The sequence below is a fragment of the Zea mays genome, chromosome 1 (genome assembly GCF_902167145.1).
Source record: "Zea mays cultivar B73 chromosome 1, Zm-B73-REFERENCE-NAM-5.0, whole genome shotgun sequence".
NCBI classification, from domain to species: Eukaryota; Viridiplantae; Streptophyta; class Magnoliopsida; order Poales; family Poaceae; genus Zea; species Zea mays.
Genome location: NC_050096.1, coordinates 77,023,345 through 77,042,867, shown reverse-complemented (window position 1 = coordinate 77,042,867; position 19,523 = coordinate 77,023,345). Strand labels below are relative to the sequence as shown.

At 45.4% G+C, this 19,523-nt stretch overlaps 1 protein-coding gene across 1 annotated transcript; it reads left to right on the top strand.

The window, feature by feature from the left end:
- The first annotated feature begins 15,383 nt into the window (after nucleotides 1-15,383).
- On the top strand, nucleotides 15,384-17,092 carry LOC100272352 ((S)-8-oxocitronellyl enol synthase ISY1). The gene has a single exon (XM_020546409.3). It carries the CDS (start codon nucleotides 15,613-15,615, stop codon nucleotides 16,801-16,803), a length of 1,191 nt encoding a protein of 396 aa, XP_020401998.1. The 5' UTR covers nucleotides 15,384-15,612; the 3' UTR covers nucleotides 16,804-17,092.
- Nucleotides 17,093-19,523: the final 2,431 nt, after the last annotated feature.

Here is a 19,523-nt window from a genome sequence, read left to right as displayed (position 1 = left end):
CCCGATTTCCTTCCTTAATTGGCGAAGCCGACCGTTGGCAGACTTGGAGCCGTTGGCGCACCGAACATGTCCGGTGCACACCGGACAGTCCGGTGCCCCCTTCTAGCCGTTGGCTCGGCCACGTGTCCCGCGCAGATCGCGCGGCCGACCGTTGGCCCGGCCGACCGTTGGCTCACCGGACAGTCCGGTGCACACCGGACAGTCCGGTGAATTTTAGCCGTACGCTGTCGGCGAACTCCCGAGAGCGGCCACTTCACGCCGAGTCAGCCTGGCGCACCGGACACTGTCCGGTGCACCACCGGACAGTCCGGTGCTCCAGACCGAACAGCCTTTTGGCTGTACACAGCCAACTTTTCTCTGACTCAATTTCTCCTGTTTCAAGCACTTAGACACAATACATTAGTCCTCAAAACAATGTACTAAGGCTTAGAAACATACCTTTACTCTTGATTTGCACTTTGTCCATCCATGGGTATAGATTCACATTTAAGCACTTGTGTTGGCACTCAATCACCAAAATACTTAGAAATGGCCCAAGGGCACATTTCCCTTTCAATCTCCCCCTTTTTGGTGATTTATGCCAACACAACATAAAGCAACTAGAACAAGTGCAATATCACTTCAAATAAAACTCAAATTTATTTTGATTTAATTTTGGCATATATGGATCATCCTTTGCCACCACTTGGTTTGTTTTTGCAAATCAACCTCAAATCTCTATCTCTAAGTCAAACACACATGTTGAAGCATAAAGAGAGTCATTCCAAAAGAGATTGATCAAAGATTTCAAAAACTCCCCCTATTTCCCATAATCAACACTTCTCCCCACAAGAGGCCAACTTTTGACAAAAGAGACAATGCAGACAATGCAAGAGTTTTGACAAACCAAAAGCTCTATTCTACTATTTTCAAAGTTTCTCAAGTGGTAGCTGATCCATCTATTGCTTTGGCCTTTATTTTCTCCCCCTTTGGCATCAAGCACCAAAACGGGATCAATCTTGGCCCTTTAACCCCATTGCCTCACCAAATTCTTCAATTAAGAGCAAATAGGCAATAAGAGTTTGAAGATGAACTTGGAATAGTTACTCTTTTCATCGGAGTGCAGTGGAAGTCTTGTATGGTCCAAGTCCACCTTTTCCTTTCAATCCTCCTTTGAGGCTAAAACAACCAAACTCAAGCATATAGTTAGTCTCAAAGGGTCAAGTTGTAGCAGAACTCCCCCTAAATATGTGCATCACTTACACAAGGACTTGTGAGGTCCGGGGAATGTTTGTACAACTTGAGCACCACAATAAGCAACAAAATGCAGAATGAACATGATCAAAGGCATAAACACATGTATGCTACAATTCAATCCAAGTTCCGCGAATCTAAGACATTTAGCTCACTACGCAACCTGCAAAAGGTCTTCTCATCTAGAGGCTTGGTAAAGATATCGGCTAGCTGGTTCTCGGTGCTAACATGAAACACTTCGATATCTCCCTTTTGCTGGTGGTCTCTCAAAAAGTGATGCCGGATGTCAATGTGCTTTGTGCGGCTGTGTTCAACAGGATTTTCCGCCATGCGGATAGCACTCTCATTGTCACATAGGAGTGGGACTTTGCTTAGATTGTAGCCAAAGTCCCGGAGGGTTTGCCTCATCCAAAGTAGTTGCGCGCAACACTGTCCTGCGGCAACATACTCGGCCTCAGCGGTGGATAGGGCAACGGAAGTTTGTTTCTTAGAGTTCCACGACACCAGGGACCTTCCTAAGAATTGGCACGTCCCCGATGTACTCTTCCTATCGACCTTACATCCAGCATAGTCGGAATCTGAGTATCCAACCAAGTCAAAGGTAGACCCCTTTGGATACCAGAGCCCGAAGCAAGGCGTAGCAACCAAATATCTAAGAATTCGCTTCACCGCCACTAAGTGACACTCCTTAGGATCGGATTGAAATCTAGCACACATGCATACGCTAAGCATAATATCCGGTCTACTAGCACATAAATAAAGTAAAGACCCTATCATTGACCGGTATGCTTTTTGATCAACGGACTTACCTCCTTTGTTGAGGTCGGTGTGTCCGTCGGTCCCCATCGGAGTCTTTGCGGGCTTGGCGTCCTTCATCCCAAACCGCTTTAGCAGATCTTGCGTGTACTTCGTTTGGGAGATGAAGGTGCCGTCCTTGAGTTGCTTCACTTGGAACCCAAGGAAGTAGTTCAACTCGCCCATCATCGACATCTCGAATTTCTGCGTCATCACCCTGCTAAACTCTTCACAAGACTTTTGGTTAGTAGAACCAAATATTATGTCATCGACATAAATTTGGCACACAAACAAATCACCATCACATGTCTTTGTAAAAAGAGTTGGATCAGCTTTCCTAACCTTGAAAGCATTAGCAATTAGAAAGTCTCTAAGACATTCATACCATGCTCTTGGGGCTTGCTTAAGTCCATAGAGCGCCTTAGAGAGCTTACACACGTGGTCGGGGTACCGTTCATCCTCGAAGCCAGGGGGTTGCTCCATGTACACCTCCTCCTTGATCGGCCCATTGAGGAAAGCGCTCTTCACATCCATTTGGTACAACCTAAAAGAATGGTGAGCGGCATATGCTAGCAAGATACGAATGGACTCTAGCCTAGCCACAGGAGCAAAAGTCTCCTCAAAGTCTAAACCTGCGACTTGGGCATAACCTTTTGCCACAAGTCGAGCCTTGTTCCTTGTCACCACTCCGTGCTCGTCTTGTTTGTTGCGAAACACCCACTTGGTTCCCACAACATTTTGCTTAGGACGAGGCACCAGTGTCCAAACTTCATTGCGCTTGAAGTTGTTGAGTTCTTCCTGCATGGCCAACACCCAGTCCGGATCTAGCAAGGCCTCTTCTACCCTGAAAGGCTCAATAGAAGAGACAAAGGAGTAATGCTCACAAAAATTAACTAATCGAGATCGAGTAGTTACTCCCTTGCTAATATCACCCAAAATTTGGTCGACGGGATGATCCCTTTGAATCATCGCTCGAACTTGGGTCGGAGGTGCCAGTTGCGCTTCTTCCTCCATCACTTGATCATCTTGTGCTCCCCCTTGATCAAGCGCCTCCACTTGAGGTACCTGTTCGTCATCTTCGGTTGGGGGATGCACCATAGTTGAGGAAGAAGGTTGATCTCGTTCATCTTGTTCCTGTGGCCGAACTTCTCCAATCGCCATGGTTCGTATAGCGGCTGTCGGAACATCTTCTTCATCTACATCATCACAATCAACAACTTGCTCTCTTGGAGAGCCATTAGTCTCATCAAATACAACGTCGCTAGAGACTTCAACCAAACCCGATGATTTGTTGAAGACTCTATACGCCTTTGTATTTGAGTCATAACCTAACAAAAACCCTTCTACAGCTTTGGGAGCAAATTTAGAATTTCTACCCTTCTTCACTAGAATGTAGCACTTGCTCCCAAATACACGAAAGTAAGATACATTGGGTTTGTTACCGGTTAGTAGCTCATACGAAGTCTTCTTGAGGAGGCGATGAAGGTAGACCCTGTTGATGGCGTGGCAAGCCGTGTTCACGGCTTCCGACCAAAAACGCTCGGGGGTCTTGAATTCTCCAAGCATCGTCCTCGCCATGTCGATTAGCGTCCTGTTCTTCCTTTCTACCACACCATTTTGCTGTGGTGTGTAGGGAGCGGAGAACTCATGCTTGATCCCTTCCTCCTCAAGGAACTCTTCCACTTGAAAGTTCTTGAACTCGGACCCGTTATCGCTCCTTATCTTCTTCACCTTGAGCTCAAACTCATTTTGAGCTCTCCTGAGGAAGCGCTTGAGGGTCCCTTGGGTTTCAGACTTATCCTGCACAAAGAACACCCAAGTGAAGCGGGAAAAGTCATCAACAATAACTAAACCATACTTACTTCCTCCTATGCTTAGATAGGCGACAGGTCCGAAGAGGTCCATATGCAGCAGCTCTAGAGGTCTTGATGTTGTCATCACATTTTTGGTGTGATGAGAGCCTCCCACCTGTTTCCCTGCTTGACAAGCTGCACAAGGTCTATCTTTTTCGAAATGAACATTAGTTAGACCTATCACATGTTCTCCCTTTAGAAGCTTGTGGAGGTTCTTCATCCCCACATGTGCTAAGCGGCGATGCCACAGCCAGCCCATGCAAGTCTTAGCCATTAAGCATGCATCTAGACCGGCCTCTTCTTTTGCAAAATCAACTAGGTAAAGCTTGCCGTCTAGTACACCCTTAAAAGCTAGTGAACCATCACATCTTCTAAAGACAGACACATCTACATTTGTAAACAAACAGTTATATCCCATATTGCATAATTGACTAACAGATAGCAAATTATATCCAAGAGACTCTACTAAAAACACATTAGAGATAGAGTGCTCATTTGAGATTGCAATTTTACCTAACCCTTTTACCTTGCCTTGATTCCCATCATCGAATATTATTGAATCTTGGGAATCTTTGTTTTTGACGTAGGAGGTGAATATCTTCTTCTCCCCCGTCATATGGTTTGTGCATCCGCTGTCGATAATCCAGCTTGAACCCCCGGATGCATAAACCTGCAAGGCAAATTTAGGCTTGGGTCTTAGGTACCCAACTCATGTTGGGTCCTGCAAGGTTAGCACAAATATCCTTAGGGACCCAAATGCAAGTTTTGTCTCCCTTGCATCTTGCCCCTAATTTTCTAGCAACTATCTTCCTATTCTTTCTACAAATAGCAAAAGAAGCATTTAAAGCATGATATATTGTAGAAGGTTCATTTACTTTCCTAGGAACATTAACAACATTTCTCCTAGGCAAATTATGAACAACATTTCTCCTACCAACATTTCTATCATGCACATAAGAAGAACTAGAAGCAAACATGGCATGAGAATCAAAGACATTATATGCATTACAACTCCTATAAGCATTTCTAGATTGTCTCCTATCATGGTACATAAAAGCATGGTTCTTTTGCACACTACTAGCCATAGGGGCCTTTCCTTTCTCCTTGGCGGAGATGGGGGCCTTATGGCCTGTCAAGTTCTTGGCTTCCCTCTTGTAGCCAAGTCCATCCTTAATTGAGGGGTGTCTACCAATCGTGTAGGCATCCCTTGCAAATTTTAGCTTGTCAAATTCATTCTTGCTAGTCTTAAGTTGGGCATTAAGACTAGCTAATTCCTCATTTAATTTAGAGATTGAAACTAAATGATCACTACAAGCATCAATGTCAATATCTTTACACCTATTACAAGTTTCAACAATTTCTCCACAAGATGTTGATTTACTAGCTATTTCTAACTTAGCATTCAAATCATCATTAACACTTTTTAATTTAGAGATGGATTCATGACAAGTAGATAATTCACTAGAGAGCATTTCATTCCTTTTAATTTCTAGAGCAAGAGAATTTTGTGCACTAACAAATTTATCATGCTCCTCATATAAAAGATCCTCTTGTTTTTCTAGTAATCTATTCTTGTCATTCAAAGCATCAATCAACTCATTAATCTTATTAATTTTAGATCTATCTAATCCCTTGAATAAGCATGAGTAATCTATCTCATCATCATCACTAGACTCATCCTCACTTGAAGAAGCATAAGTACTAGTATCATGAGTGCTTACTTTCTTCTCCCTTGCCATGAGGCAAGTGTGACGCTCGTTGGGGAAGAGGGATGACTTGTTGAAGGCGGTGGCGGCGAGTCCTTCATTGTCGGAGTCGGAGGAGGAGCAATCCGAATCCCACTCCTTTCCGATATGTGCCTCGCCCTTGGCCTTCTTGTAATACTTCTTCTTCTCCCTTTTGTTCCCCTTTTCCTGGTCACTTTCATTATCGGGACAGTTAGCAATGAAATGACCAATCTTACCACATTTGAAGCACGAGCGCTTCTCCTTTGTCTTGGTCTTGCTTGGCTGTCCCTTGCGACCTTTAAGCGCTGTCTTGAAGCGCTTAATGATGAGGGCCATCTCCTCATTATTTAGCCCGGCCGCCTCAACTTGCGCCACCTTGCTCGGTAGCGCCTCCTTGCTCCTCGTTGCCTTGAGAGCAATGGGTTGAGGCTCATGAATAGGACCGTTCAACGCGTCATCCACATATCTTGCCTCCTTGATCATCATTCGCCCGCTTACGAACTTCCCCAGAACTTCTTCGGGCGACATCTTGGTGTACCTAGGATTTTCACGAATATTGTTCACCAAATGAGGATCAAGAACGGTAAAGGACCTTAGCATTAGGCGGACGACGTCGTGATCCGTCCATCGCGTGCTTCCATAGCTCCTTATTTTGTTGATAAGGGTCTTGAGCCGGTTGTATGTTTGAGTTGGCTCCTCGCCCCTTATCATTGCGAACCGTCCAAGCTCGCCCTCCACCAACTCCATCTTGGTGAGCAAGGTGACATCATTCCCCTCATGAGAGATCTTGAGGGTGTCCCAGATCTGCTTGGCATTGTCCAAGCCGCTCACCTTATGGTACTCGTCCCTGCACAAAGAGGCTAGCAACACAGTAGTAGCTTGTGCATTTTTATGAATCTGTTCATTAATAAGCATGGGACTATCCGTACTATCAAAGTGCATTCCACTTTCTACAATCTCCCATATGCTAGGATGGAGAGAGAACAAGTGACTACGCATTTTGTGACTCCAAAATCCGTAGTCCTCTCCATCAAAATGAGGAGGTTTACCAAGTGGAATAGATAATAAATGAGCATTAGTACTTTGAGGAATACGAGAGTAATCAAAAGAAAAGTTTGAATTGACCGGTTTCTTTCTCTCGTATTCGTTGTGGTCGTCGTCCTTTTGGGAGGAAGTAGACTCATCGCTGTCGTAGTAGACGATCTCCTTGATGCGTCTTGTCTTCTTCTTCCCATCTTTGCGTCTGTGGCCCGAGCCCGAGTCGTTGGACTTGTCATCCCTTGGCTCGTTGACGAAGGACTCCTTCTCCTTGTCGTTGATCACCATCCCCTTGCCCTTAGGATCCATCTCTTCGGGCGGTTAGTCCCTTTCTTGAAGAGAACGACTCTGATACCAATTGAGAGCACCTAGAGGGGGGGTGAATAGGTGATCCTGTAACACTTCAAAATCTTAAGCCACAAAACTTGGTTAATCGTTAGCACAATAATTGCCAAGTGGCTAGATCGGAATCCTCAACAAAACACAATAACCAACAAGGATCAATCACAGAGATGACACGGTGGTTATCCCGTGGTTCGGCCAAGACCAACGCTTGCCTACTCCACGTTGTGGCGTCCCAGCGGACGAGGGTTGCAATCAACCCCTCTCAAGCGGTCCAAAGACCCACTTGAATACCACGATGTTTTGCTTTGCTTATCTTTATCCCACTCGCGAGGAATCTCCACAAATTGGAGTCTCTCGCCCTTACACTTAAAGTTCACAAAGAAGCACGGAGTAAGGGAGGGAAGCAACACACACAAATCCACAGCAAAATGCGCACACACACGGCCAAGAATCAAGCTCTAAAGACTATCTCAAAGTTCTCACTAGAACGGAGCTCGAATCACTGAAAATGACAAACGAATGCGCAAAGACTGAGTGTGGATGATCAAGAATGCTCTAAGGTTGCTTGGTGTACTCCTCCATGCGCCTAGGGGTCCCTTTTATAGCCCCAAGGCAGCTAGGAGCCGTTGAGAACAAATCTGGAAGGCCATCCTTGCCTTCTGTCGTCGGGCGCACCAGACAGTCCGGTGCACACCGGACAGTGTCCGGTGCCCGATTTCCTTCCTTAATTGGCGAAGCCGACCGTTGGCAGACTTGGAGCCGTTGGCGCACCGGACATGTCCGGTGCACACCGGACAGTCCGGTGCCCCCTTCTAGCCGTTGGCTCGGCCACGTGTCCCGCGCAGATCGCGCGGCCGACCGTTGGCCCGGCCGACCGTTGGCTCACCGGACAGTCCGGTGCACACCGGACAGTCCGGTGAATTTTAGCCGTACGCTGTCGGCGAACTCCCGAGAGCGGCCACTTCACGCCGAGTCAGCCTAGCGCACCGGACACTGTCCGGTGCACCACCGGACAGTCCGGTGCTCCAGACCGAACAGCCTTTTGGCTGTACACAGCCAACTTTTCTCTGACTCAATTTCTCCTGTTTCAAGCACTTAGACACAATACATTAGTCCTCAAAACAATGTACTAAGGCTTAGAAACATACCTTTACTCTTGATTTGCACTTTGTCCATCCATGGGTATAGATTCACATTTAAGCACTTGTGTTGGCACTCAATCACCAAAATACTTAGAAATGGCCCAAGGGCACATTTCCCTTTCAGCTCTTCGAATTCCTTAGGACACACATCCTCTATGGACATGTTCCTTAGCGCGACGCACAGAGCCTCTTCATCATCTAGCTCATCAAGATCAACTTGCTCTACTTGAGAGCTGTTAGTCTCATCAAACACAATGTCACAAGAGACTTCAACTAGTGCAGTGGACTTGTTAAAGACTCTATATGCCCTTGTGTTTGAGTCATAACCAAGTAAAAAACCTTCTATAGCCTTAGGAGCAAATTTAGATTTTCTACCTCTTTTAACAAAAATAAAGCATTTGCTACCAAAGACTCTAAAATATAAAGCATTGGGCTTTTTACCGGTGAGGAGTTCATAGGATGTCTTCTTGAGGATTCGGTGTAGATATAACCAGTTGATGGCGTAGCAGGCAGTGTTGACCGCCTCGGCTCAAAATTGATCCAAAGTCTTGTACTCATCAAGCATGGTCCTTGTCATGTCCAATAGAGTTCTATTCTTCCTCTCCACTACACCATTTTGTTGTGGCGTGTAGGGAGAAGAGAACTCATGCTTGATGCCCTCCTCCTCAAGAAAGCCTTCTATTTGTGAGTTCTTGAACGCCGTTCCGTTGTCGCTTCTTATTTTCTTGGTTCTCAAACTGAACTCATTTTGAGCCCGTCTCAAGAATCCCTTTAAAGTCTCTTGGGTTTGAGATTATTCCTGTAAAAAGAATACCCAAGTGAAGCGAGAATAATCATCCACAATAACTAGACAGTACTTACTCCCGCCGATGCTTATGTAAGCAATCGGGCCGAATAAATCCATGTGGAGTAGCTCCAGTGGCCTGTCAGTCATCATGATGTTCTTGTGTGGATGATGAACACCAACTTGCTTCCCTGTTTGGCATGCGCTACAAATCCTGTCTTTCTCAAAATGAACATTGGTTAGTCCCAAAATGTGCTCTCCCTTTAGAAGCTTGTGAAGATTCTTCATTCCAACGTGGGCTAGTCGGCGATGCTAGAGCCAACCCATGTTAGTCTTAGCAATTAAGCAAGTGTCGAGTTCAGCTCTATTGAAATCAACTAAGTATAGCTGACCCTCTAACAGTCCCTTAAAAGCTATTGAATCATCACTTCTTCTAAAGACAGTAACACCTACATCCGTAAAAAGACAATTGTAGCCCATTTTGCATAATTGAGAAACAGAAAGCAAGTTATAATCTAAAGAATCTACAAGAAAAACATTGGAAATAGAATGGTCAGGTGATATAGCAATTTTGCCAAGTCCTTTGACCAAACCTTGATTTCCATCCCCGAATGTGATAGCTCGCTGGGGATCTTGGTTTTTCTCGTAGGAGGAGAACATCTTTTTCTCCACAGTCATGTGGTTTGTGCACCCGCTATCAATGATCCAACTTGAGCCCCTAGATGCATAAACCAATAAAACGAATTTAGGCCTTGTTCTTAGGTACCCAAACGGTCTTGGGTCCTTTGACATTAGAAACAAGCACCTTGGGTACCCAAACACAAGTCTTGGAGCCCTTGTGTTTGCCCCCAACATATTTGGAAACTACTTTGCCTGATTTGTTAGTAAGCACATAAGAAGCATCAAAAGTTTTGAATGAAACATTATGATCATTTGATGCAGTGGGAGATTTCTTCTTAGGTATTTTAACATGTGTAGAACGCCTAGAGCTAGAAGCCTCATTCTTGTAAATAAAAGCATGGTGAGAATGAGTCTTCTTTGCATGAATTCTCCTAAACTTATCCTCAAGATAACTAGCAGGGTATAAAATGTAGCCCTCGTTATCCTGAGGCATGGGAGCCTTGCCCTTAACAAAATTAGATAATCTTTTAGGAGGGGCATTAAGCTTGACATTGTCTCCCTGTTGGAAGCCAATGTCATCCTTAATGCATGGGCGTCTCCCACTATAAAGCATACTACGAGCAAATTTAAATTTTTCATTCTCTAGTTCATGCTCAGCAATTTTAGCATCTAGTTTAGCTATATGATCATTTTGTTGTTTAATCATAGCAAGGTGATCATGAATAGCATCAATATTAATATCTCTACATCTAGTACAAATAGAAACATGCTCAACGGTGGATGTAGAGGGTTTGCAATCATTTAATTCAACAATCTTAGCATGTAAAATAGCATTCTCATCTCTAAGATTGGAAATAGAAATATTGTAAACATCTAATTCTTTAGCCTTAGCAATTAATTTATCATTCTCAAACTTAAGGCTAGCAAGAGATTCATTCAACATGTCAATCTTAGCAATTAAACTAGCATTATCATTTCTAAGATTAACAATTGAATCATCACAAACATTTGATTTCTCAACCTTAGCAAATAATTTGGCATTTTCATTTCTAAGGCTAGAAATAGTGTCATGGCAAGTGCTAAGCTCACTAGTCAATTTTTCATTTTTCTCTACCTCCTGAGCATAAGCATTTTTAGTCTTAACACGCTTTTTATTTTCTTTAATTAGGAAGTCCTCTTGGCTATCCAAGAGTTCATCCTTTTCATGGATAGCACTAATCAATTCATTCAATTTCTCCTTTTGTTGCATGTTAAGATTGGCAAAAAGAGTAAACAAATCATCCTCATCAACACTAGAATTAATCTCATCACTAGAAGTTGCATACTTAGTGGAGGATCTTGATTTTACCTTCTTCTTCTTGCCGTACTTTGCCATGAGGCATTTGTGGCCGACGTTGGGGAAGAGAAGACCTTTGTTGATGGCGATGTTGGCGGTGTCCTCGTCGTCGGAGGAGTCGGTGGAGCTCTCGTCGGAGTCCCACTCCCGGCAAACATGGGCATCGCCGCCCTTATTCTTGTAATACCTCTTCTTTTCCTTCTTCTTCCCCCTCTTGTTGTTATCCCTGTCACTATCACTAGATAAAGGACATTTAGCGATAAAATGACCGGACTTACCACACTTGTAGCACACTTTCTTGGAGCGGGGCTTGTAGTCTTTCCCCCTCCTTTGCTTGAGGATTTGGCGGAAGCTCTTGATGATGAGCGCCATCTCCTCATTGTCGAGCTTGGAGGCGTCGATGGGGACCCTACTCGGTGTAGAGTCTTCTTTCTTCTCCTCTGTTGCCTTGAATGCAACGGGTTGTGCATCGGGTGTGGAGGAGGCGCCTTGCTCGATGATTTTCTTGGAGCCTTTGATCATCAATTCAAAGCTCACAAATTTTCCTATTACTTCCTCGGGAGACATTAGTTTATATCTTGGATCACCATGAATTAATTGAACTTGAGTAGGGTTTAAGAAAAACAAGTGATCTAAGAATAACCTTGACCATTTCATGGTCATCCCATTTGGTGCTCCCAGGGTTGCGCACTTGGTTAACCAAGGTCTTTAGCCGGTTGTACATGGCTTGCGGGTCTTCTCCTTGGTTGAGCATAAAACGACCGAGCTCCCCCTCGATCGTTTCCCTCTTGGTGATCTTGGTCACCTCATCTCCCTTGTGTGTGAAAGGGAAATGTGCCCTTGGGCCATTTCTAAGTATTTTGGTGATTGAGTGCAAACACAAGTGCTCAAATGTGAATCTATGCCCATGGGTGAACAAAGTGCAAATCACAATTAAAGGTATGTCTCTAAGCCTTAATACATTGGTTTTGTGTACTAATATACTTGTCTAAGTATTAGAAACAGAGAGAAGAAGAAAAGAGAAGAGATGGAGAAAGACTTGGCTGTGTACAGCCAAGACTCAGCTCGGTCTGGCACACCGGACTGTCCGGTGGTGCACCGGACAGTGTCCGGTGCGCCAGGCTGACTCGGCGTGAAAAGGCCGCTCTCGGGAATTCGCCGACGGCGTACGGCTAAAATTCACAGGACTGTCCGGTGTGCACCGGACTGTCCGGTGAGCCAACGGTCGGCCGAGCCAACGGTCGGCCGCGGGATCTGCGCGCGACACGTGGCCGGGCCAACGGTCGGAAGGGGGCACCGGACTGTCCGGTGTGCACCGGACTGTCCGGTGCGCCAACGGCTCCCAGATCTGCAACGGTCAGCAACGGTCGGCTGTGCCGTTTATGGAAAGAAATCGGGCACCGGACAGTGTCCGGTGTGCACCGGACTGTCCGGTGCACCCGACGACAGAAGGCAGGGATGGCCTTCCAGATTTGTTCTCAACGGCTCCTAGCTGCCTTGGGGCTATAAAAGGGACCCCTAGGCGCATGGAGGAGCACACCAAGCATTCCTACAACATTCCTAAGCACCAAGACATCGATTCCGCGCATTTGATTCATTGTGATAGCATCTAGAGCTCTTGTTGAGTTGTGAACTCATTGAGTTGTGTTGCGAGCTCTTGTTGCGATTTGTGTGCGTGTTGTTGCTCTGATTTTGAGTCTTGTGTGTGTTGTTAGTCCCTTCCTTACTCTGTATTTCTTTGTGAATCTCAAGTGTAAGGGCGAGAGGCTCCAAAGTGTGGAGATTCCTCGAAAACGGGATATTAAGAAGAAAAGCATAACACTGTGGTATTCAAGTTGATCATTGGATCACTTGAGAGGAGTTGAGTGCAACTCTCGTCTGTTGGGACGCCACAACGTGGAGTAGGCAAGTTTTGTACTTGGCCGAACCACGGGATAAATCACTGTGTCTTCTCTGTGTTGAACTTCTCGTGATTATCATATTGTGCAAGATCTTCGCTCTAGCCACTTGGCATTAACTGTGCTAACGCTTAACAAGTTTTTGTGGCTATAAGTTTAAGTTTTTACAGGATCACCTATTCACCCCCCCTCTAGGTGCTCTCAGTGTGCGGTTTTGAGCACGTCCCAAATCTCCTTGGCGCTCTTCATCCCTTGCACCTTGTTAGACTCCTCTCGACTTAGAGAAGCGAGGAGTATAGTGGTGGCTTGAGAGTTGAAGTGCCGAATTTGGGCAACCTCGTCCGAATCATAATCTTGATCCCCTACGGATGGTACCTGCACTCCAAACTCAACAATGTCCCAAATACTAGTGTGGAGTGAGGTTAGGTGATGCCTCATTTTATCACTCTACATATTATAATCTTCACCGTCAAAAACCGGTGGTTTGCCTAATAGAACGAAAAGTAATGGAGTGCGTTCAGAAATGCGAGGGTAGCGTAGGGGGATCTTACTAAACTTCTTGCGCTCATGGCGCTTAGAAGTTACGGACGGCGCGTCGGAGCCGGAGGTGGATGGCGACGAAGAATCGGTCTCGTAGTAGACCGCCTTCTTCATCTTCTTTTTCTTGTCGCCACTCCGATGTGACTTGTTGTGGGAGTGTGATTCTCCCTTTTCTTTGGAGCCGGACTCCCTTGATGGAGCCTTCTCGAGGCTTGTAGCGGGCTTCTCGCCGGTCATGACCTCCTTCTTGGCGTGATCTCCCGATATCACTTCGAGCGGTTAAGCTCTAATGAAGCACCGGACTCTGATACCAATTGAAAGTCGCCTAGAGGGGGGGTGAATAGGCGGAATCTGAAAATTATAAACTTAAGCACAACTACAAGCCAGGGTTAGCGTTAGAAATATAATCGAGTCCGAAAGAGAGGGCGAAAATAAATCACAAGCAAATGAAGAGTGAGACGCGGTGATTTGTTTTACCGAGGTTCGGTTCTTGCAAACCTACTCCCCATTGAGGTGGTCACAAAGACCGGGTCTTTTTCAACCCTTTCCCTCTCTCAAACGGTCACCTAGACCGAGTGAGCTTCTCTTCTCAATCACTTGGGACACTAAGTCCCTACAAGGACCACCACACAATTGGTGTCTCTTGCCTTGATTACAATTGAGTTGGAAACAAGAAAGGAAGAAGAAGAAAAGCGATCCAAGCGCAAGAACTCAAAAGAACATAAATATCACTCTCTCGCTAGTCACTATTTGATTGGAATGATCTTTGGACTTGGAAGAGGATTTGATCTCTTTGTTTGTGTCTTGGAGTGAAGTCTAGAGCTCTTGTATTGAATGCAATGGCTGAAAACTTGGATGCCTTGAATGAGTGGTGGTTGGGGGTATTTATAGCCCCAACCACCAAAGTGGTCGTTGGAAGGGGCTGCTGTCGTATGGCGCACCGGACAGTCCGGTGCGCCACCGGACACTGTCCGATGCGCCAGCCACGTCACCCAACCGTTAGGGTTCGACCGTTGGAGTTCTGACAAGTGGGGCCACCGGACAGTCCGGTGGTGCACCGGACAGGTCCTGTTCACTGTACGTCCGGTATGCCTTCTGGCGCCTGCTCTGACTTCTGCGCGCGCAGGCGCGCACTGTTTACTTTTACTGTTCCTTTGCAGACGACCGTTGGCACGAAGTAGCCGTTGCTCCGCTGATACACCGGACTGTCCTGTGAATTATAGCGGAGCGGCTTCCCCAAATTCCCGAAGCTGGCAAGTTCAGAGTCGTTCCTCCCTGGTGCACCGGACACTGTCCGGTGACACACCAGACAGTCCGGTGCGCCAGACCAAGGCTGCCTTCGGTTTAACTTTGCTCCTTTTATTTGAACCCTTTCTTGGACTTTGTATTGGTTTGTTGTGAACCTTTGGCACCTGTAGAACTCATAATCTAGAGCAAACTAGTTAGTCCAATTGTTTGTGTTAGACAATTCAACCACCGAAATTTATATGGGAAAAGGTTTGACCTTATTTTCCTTTCATAAACCATAACACATTTAACAATAACTAATCCATAAAATATAAGCCATCACATTGTAACAATACTAACATATAACATATATAAATCCCAAACATATTATTAAGACCACAAAACTAAATCTGAGCAATAAATACATAGTATAGAACTAAATATGAGCATTAAATCTGGTTTGTCGGAACTAAAACACAGTTTACCTGATCCAATCGCGGTAAACCGTCGGCTTCTAGCGATAAATCGATGGATTAATGGGTGTACTAACGAGTCCATACTTTTTTTTATTTTTTAAATAGACTAAACTAAATTAAATTTAGATATCATGTATATCAAGTTACTCATTACTCATTAGAACATATAGTATTTATCACATTTTTTATTTTTATTTTCTTTTCAAAATTTTGAAAATTAAGGTGAAATTTGAAAAAAATGATGGCAAATCAATATCGCTAAGCGACGATTTGGACAAACGTACCGGTTTACCGTCAGTTTTATAATCCCTGACTGTGACTCTGTGACACGATAAATTCTGACAAGCACCGCGGCCGCCGCACACGCAACACACACGCGCACAGTCACCAGGACAGCAGGCTGCCAGGCAGGCAACACGCGGACACCCAATTATTCACCCAAGACCCAACACCCGCCCAGGCAGCAAGACAAGGACAAGGGTCTCCACCGCTTCCCCTCCCCTCCCCTGCTCTGCTCCTCGCCTCCTCCCTCCCGAATCCCGATCCCAGCTTCCCTCCTTCCTCCCGCCCACGCCGCCAAATCGAGCCCCAGCCGCGATGAGTTGGTGGTGGACGGGCGCGATCGGCGCGGTCAAGAAGCGCCAGGACGAGCAGGCGGCCGCCGCCGAGCCCTCCTACCAGAGCGTCGCCCTCGTCGTCGGATCCACCGGCATCGTCGGCACCTCCCTCCTCGACATCCTCCCGCTCGCCGACACCCCCGCCGGGCCGTGGAAGGTCTACGCCGTCTCGCGCCGCCCGCTCCCGCCCTGGTCCCCGGCGCCCTCCCCGGCCGTCACCCACCTCCACCTCGACCTCGCCGACTCCGCCGCCGTCGCGGAGGCTCTCCAGCCCCTCACCGACATCACCCACGTCTTCTTCGTCGCCTGGACCAACCGCCCCACCGAGGCGGAGAACCGGGAGGCCAACTCCGCCATGCTCCGTAACGTCCTCTCCGTCGTCGTCCCGAACTGCCCCGCGCTCGTCCACGTCTGCCTCCAGACCGGCCGCAAGCACTACGTCGGCCCCTTCGAGGCCATCGGCAAGGTCGCCGCCCCGGACCCGCCCTTCACCGAGGACATGCCGCGCCTCGACTGCCCCAACTTCTACTACGACATGGAGGACATCCTCTTCCACGAGGTCTCCCGCCGAGACGGCGCCGTCAGCTGGTCCGTGCACCGCCCCACCACCGTCTTCGGATACTCCCCTCGCAGCGCCATGAACCTCGTCGGCAGCCTCTGCGTCTACGCCGCCATCTGCCGGAAGGAGGGCACGACGCTCCGGTGGCCCGGCTCTCGGGTCACTTGGGAGGGCTTCAGCGACGCCTCCGACGCCGACCTTATCGCCGAGCACGAGATCTGGGCCGCCGTGGATCCGTTCGCCAAGAACGAGGCCTTCAATTGCAGCAACGGGGATCTCTTCAAGTGGAAGCAGCTGTGGCCGATACTCGCCGACCATTTCGGCCTGGAATGGGCTGGCTACGAAGGTGAGGAGAACAGGTTCAAGCTCGAGGAGGCCATGGCCGGGAAGGAAGCTGTCTGGGCAGAGATTGTCAGGGAAAACGACCTTATAGCCACGGAGCTTGACGAGATCACGAATTGGTGGTTCGTCGATGCCATGTTTGCTGTGGAGACCCAGCTTCTGGACAGCATGAACAAAAGCAAGGAGCATGGCTTCCTCGGCTTCAGGAACACTGTCAGCTCTTTCAACACATGGATCGAGAAGCTGAAGGTCTTCAAGATTGTTCCCTAATAATAATTCATCCTTGCTATTCACTTCTATACTGTTGTTCTGCATCCTTATTATCCTGCTCATTTATCAGCACCAGTTCTCCTGTAATTCAAACATCTTGCTATCTGTGCCAGGTTTGCATGTTATATACTAGGGACCAATAAGGATCAACACATTGCAAAATAGGTTATTCTTGTCCAGCATGGGTTTGATTGAAATTGTTTGTGTATTGAATTACTAGCTGAAACCGTTCTTGTTTACTAGCATTGCTTTATCTGTGAATCGGTTGGTGCATCAATCAATTATCTCCCATCTGTGGTGCATTCTTGTATAAGGCTCTGCTTCTTTCATTACAAACATTTTGAGAAGCCACTTAAATCTTTTTATTTTGGCATTAATAATCACTGCACTGCATGCTTTGATATCTTTATGCTTTTTGGTGATTATACTTTATACCTTCATGCTTCTTGGTGATATCATACGGGAGGAAATGAATACACTAACAGCCTTACATGAAAAGATAGACAAACGAGCAAGAACCAAAGCCTTGCTACACATTTTCCTGGAACTTGGTCTCTACAATGTCTCAGACTCTCTCGGTCATCAGTCATATACAAGGCCAGTTTTGCCTCGGATGCCCCATCTTTTTGCTGCAGTTTTTCTTTTGCATCGGATGGGATGGAAAACCTGTTGCACAAAGTTTTTCTTTTGCTGAGCTCTGGATTGGTTAGTAATTGAAGCTCAAGGAAGGCACGTCTTCTTTGTGCTCTTATTCTGGTGGTTGTGGGCATCTTTGACAAGTCACTGATTGGCTCTGCAAAATCTGATTTGGGTTCTGCAACCGAAACCCACCTTGCGTGTATATCGATGACTCATCCCGATTTTAGATGACGGAGGTGGTTATGTGAAGAATTTCGCCGCGGCCGGGAGGTGCGTCTTTTCTGCATAGTGAAATGATTTGCGTAAACAGATTGGACTGGATTGCTTCATGGTGTAAACTGTGATTATAGATAAATACCCCACTTCGGATTGATTCATGCTGTAAAGGGATGGGTTACATGTCTCTTCGGAAAGAAACTGGCTGTCTCGGGCTACCTCACGATACTTAGACAGGGCTTTGCTCTTTAAAAAATAGCTTTGGTTTTGGTTTTGCCGTCAAAACATCTTTTTAAAAGAAGCCAAATTCATTACCAAAAATTATTTAGCAAAACAGCTTCTTGGCTCTATTTTTTTTCAAAATAAACCCTGTCTACTTGATTTTTTATATATTCAATGAAAATATATCCAATCTCAAATATAAAAAGGCAATGCGTAAGAAATCTGTTGGAAATCTATTTATATAGAAAAATAATATTGTCAACAATGTATGTGCGTCAAATGGTAAACTAATTACTCACATGACGAAAATTAAAAGGAACAGAATACGCTTCCAAAGTGGGAAATAGTGTCCACAAATATCATCAATGTTAAAATATTCATACAAACGATGTGGCTGCAATACTGCTAACGACAAAAAAAAACACAACATATGTCAGGCCTAGTATCTTGGCACTGATCAATACATCTCAGCGGGGAGGTTTATACTTTTAATCCTTGATGGATTCATGTAATTCAGGTTTGGGCCATATACTTTGTAACACTTGAAATCCTATTTTGGGATTTATATTTTTTTCTCTCATAAAGATTAAGGATCAAAAGGACTCTTAATAAAAAAAATGTAAATCACTATATCCTTAAACAAGCAAGTAATAAATAGGGACTATATTTAAATATGTTTGAAATAATTCTATTTGAAAGGGATAAGTCTTTACGAAATCATTATGTTTTGAAGCATGAATAATAATACATAAAAAAAACAATATGTATATTTGCATCCATGTTGGATTCTGATTGTGCATTCAATTTGAAATGAAAACCCAAAACCCACATTTGAATTTGGGACCAAAATTAAATTTTAGAGATAAAATAAGACAATAAGATAAGAAGGTAAGAGTAGTCTGCCGTTCTGCCCTCTCCGTGTTCTGCCGTTCTGCCCTCCCCCGTTTCGCGCGCAGAAAAAAAATAAAACAGTGGCCACTCAGGGATCGAACCTTGGATCTATTAAGTAGAATTCCTAGTCTTCCACCTTCCAACCAACATGACTCATGTTGAATTGTGTACAACTTCAACTAAGACTTTATTTGTGTTTAACCCGTCGTCCACTCTGTATGCTCACTGAGTCTAGAAAAATATTTATAGTTTGGTCCCTAATCTTTCTGGAATTTAGGACGCAGTCCAGGAAATAAAGAAAATAGGAAAAGGAGTTTAGAAATTGATTTTTAGTTTAAAAATAATTGATGAAACTCATTTAATTCGTGGAAATTTCATATTAAATCCAAATAAGTTCATTCCAATTTCTATAGTTCTATAATATTATCTATACTACTTATTAAGAAGGTAAGAGTAGTCTGCCGTTCTGCCCTCTCCGTGTTCTGCCGTTCTGCCCTCCCCCGTTTCGCGCGCAGAAAAAAAAATAAAACAGTGGACACTCAGGGATTGAACCTTGGATCTATTGAGTAGAATTCCTAGCCTTCCACCTTCTAACCAACATGACTCATGTTGAATTGTGTACAACTTCAACTAAGACTTTATTTGTGTTTAACCCGTCGTCCACTCTGTATGCTCACTGAGTCTAGAAAAATATTTATAGTTTGGTCCCTAATCTTTCTGGAATTTGGGACGCAGTCCAGGAAATAAAGAAA